Raw genomic sequence first — 2,500 nt, forward strand, 5'->3', positions numbered from 1 at the left:
CGGCCTCTATTCTTAGCAGAAAGTTCTAGCTGGGGGAAGTTTTCCTCCCTGCCAGTGGTGTCAGTCATCACTCTACCCTCTTCTCCAGGAAAACATGGATTTTTTTCCCCTGTTCTGTGTGGGGCAGGGACAGCTGCTCTTGCTTGGGCAAGTTCCATCTCCATTTGTGGCTCCCCAGAAGTGGGTGCTGGCAGCTCAGCACTGCCCTCCCCGGGCACCCTATTCAATCCATATCCATCCTGGTGAGACCCTCTTTTCCTAGCTGGGCCCTGCATCCCAGCAGGAGTTTGCTGCTGCAGTGCAGACTGTGGATCTGTAAATGAGCAATTTGCTTATTTAATTGACCTTGTCAATCAGAGCCTTCTGGCTTGGCACAGGAGCAGGCACTGCCTGAAACCAGCAGAACACTAATTACCCCATGTGCTTCACTTCATATATATATATGTGTATTTGTATTTTTGGAAGTTATCAGGTGAACCTTCAGTCTCTGCTGACTTGTCAGGGATGATGGAGAAGCCCCTGCAACATTGCAGAGCAGACAGTGGAGGATGGGAATTATTATTTTTTTTTGCCCCTGCTTGGGAATGTTGCCTGGTCTTTTGTGGCTCAGAGTCTGATTTCAGCTTTCCTTTGCCATCCTTTCCTCAGGACAACCTCCTGTCAGAGTTTTGCTGGGAGCTGGAGTAGCTTTGTGTGCTGTAAAGGTGTATTGGCTGGATTTTGGCTGAGCTCTGGTCCTGCTGGGACCTGTTGGCAGCTCCAGGACACTGACTCTGGGTGCTGGGACCTTCCCTTCCAGCTGGGAGGAATCCAGGGCAGCATCCTCCCAAGGCAGAGGTTTGGCAGGATGATGGTCTGGGATCTGCAGAGGGTTTTGAGCTTTTATGTTTTTGTTTAGGTTTTTTTGGTTTTGTTTTGTGTTTGTTTTAAGTTCTGCTGCAGGAAGTAATTTGAATGCAGGTGCAGTGGGTGCCTCCCCCAGTCCCTGCTTCACAGAGGAGACAAACAGGGTCAAAAACCTGCAGATGGGAACTAGTTGAGCTCACAAACATCACCCGTGAGGAAGGGTTGTTCTGTACCCTCTTCTGTGCTGTGGGGTCTCTGTGCTGCTGCACAGCCAGCCCCCCTGGGCCGGGTTGTCCCTTTGTTGTGGTTCCTGTGGAGATGAGCAGACAGAATATCATCTTTGAGTCCTTTGCCACCTCCTCCCCCAGCACCTCCCCAGGTTCCATTTTGTGATAAGTTTATTAAACAAAAAAGGAGGAATTTAGTTCCAGAGGGGATGTAGCCTGGGAAGGACAGTGAGACGTGCTGTGTTTTGGGGGGAAGCTCCTAGTTTGTAGATTGGTTTTTTTTCCTCTAAAGCAGAAACATCCTCTTCCATCCCAGCTCTGGAGCCTCATAATCACCACGAGCTCAGCAATCTCATTAATTACACCCATGCTGTGTGTGGCTCTGTCACCCTCCTGGGAGGGTGGCAGTTGTAGGCTCAGATGTCTCATCCATGACAGCAACTCAAGTGACGTTCCCGTTCCTCCTGCTGCCAGAAATAAAGGACCTACCCGGTGTAATTTGGTGGGATTTGTGTGGGTTTTTTTTCCCCCTACAGCCTCACTGGAAGCCCCAGGTGACCTGGCTGAGAGCAGGGGCAGGCTGAGCGACGTGCCCGGGGTGTGGTTGGCAGAGGAGCCCAATGACTGACGCGGTGGTCGGTGGCAGCTCGGACCGGTGGATGTGCCCTGGTGACAGGACCATGTCTCTCCGGGCTGGGTGAGAGATCCTGCAGGATGGATGGAGGGAGGGGGGTGTCCCTGGGGGAGGCAGGTGATGCAGGCGCCCTGAGTCGTCCTCAGGGGACACTGGGGTGTGAGTTTGCCCTGGCTGGATGGGGACATAGGAAAGGGCTGGAGCTCCTCTCCTGTGAAGACAGGCTGAAAGAGATGGGGCCATTCAGAAGAGAAGGCTCCAGGGAGACCTCCTCCCCCTGCAGGGGAGCAGGGACTTATTCCAAGGGCAGGGAGTGGTCAGACACAGGGTAATGGCTTTTGGAAGGGGGGAAGATCTAAGTTAGACATGAGGAAGAAATTCTTCCCTGTGAGGGTGGCGAGAGCCTGGCCCAGGTTGCCCAGGGAAGCTGTGGCTGCCCCATCCCTGGCAGTGTTCAAGGACAGGTCAGATGGGGCTTGGAGCAGCCTGGGCTGGTGGGAGGTGTCCTTGCCCAGTTGGGACTGGATGATATTTGAGGTCCCTTCCAAACCACTCCACGATTCTACAATTTTGCAGTGTTGTCCCCTGGGGAAGGGTGCACACACCCCAGGGCCAACTGGGAGACCCATCCACCTGTCCAACCGCTGTGAGGGTCTCCCTCCCCAGCTGGATGGGTGCTGGCAGCACCCGTGGATGGTTACTGCCTTTGGGTGGCCAGGATCCATGGACAGTGACTGTCACCCTTGAGGAGGGGAGAGTGCTGAGCTGTCCTTGTCCCTTCCCTTCCCAAATC

At 53.9% G+C, this 2,500-nt stretch overlaps 1 protein-coding gene across 1 annotated transcript in view; it reads left to right on the top strand.

The window, feature by feature from the left end:
- Positions 1-1,693: 1,693 nt before the first annotated feature.
- RPH3A (rabphilin 3A) overlaps positions 1,694-2,500 on the top strand; it is a 24,316-nt gene continuing 23,509 nt past the window's right edge. Inside the window, exon 1 of the mRNA XM_009996813.1 lies at positions 1,694-1,770. Within this exon, the coding sequence (XP_009995115.1) occupies positions 1,694-1,770 (77 nt within the window). The remainder of the gene's footprint in view (positions 1,771-2,500) is intronic.

Source organism: Chaetura pelagica, unplaced genomic scaffold (genome assembly GCF_000747805.2).
Source record: "Chaetura pelagica isolate M959 unplaced genomic scaffold, ChaPel_1.0 scaffold294, whole genome shotgun sequence".
NCBI lineage: Eukaryota > Metazoa > Chordata > Aves > Apodiformes > Apodidae > Chaetura > Chaetura pelagica.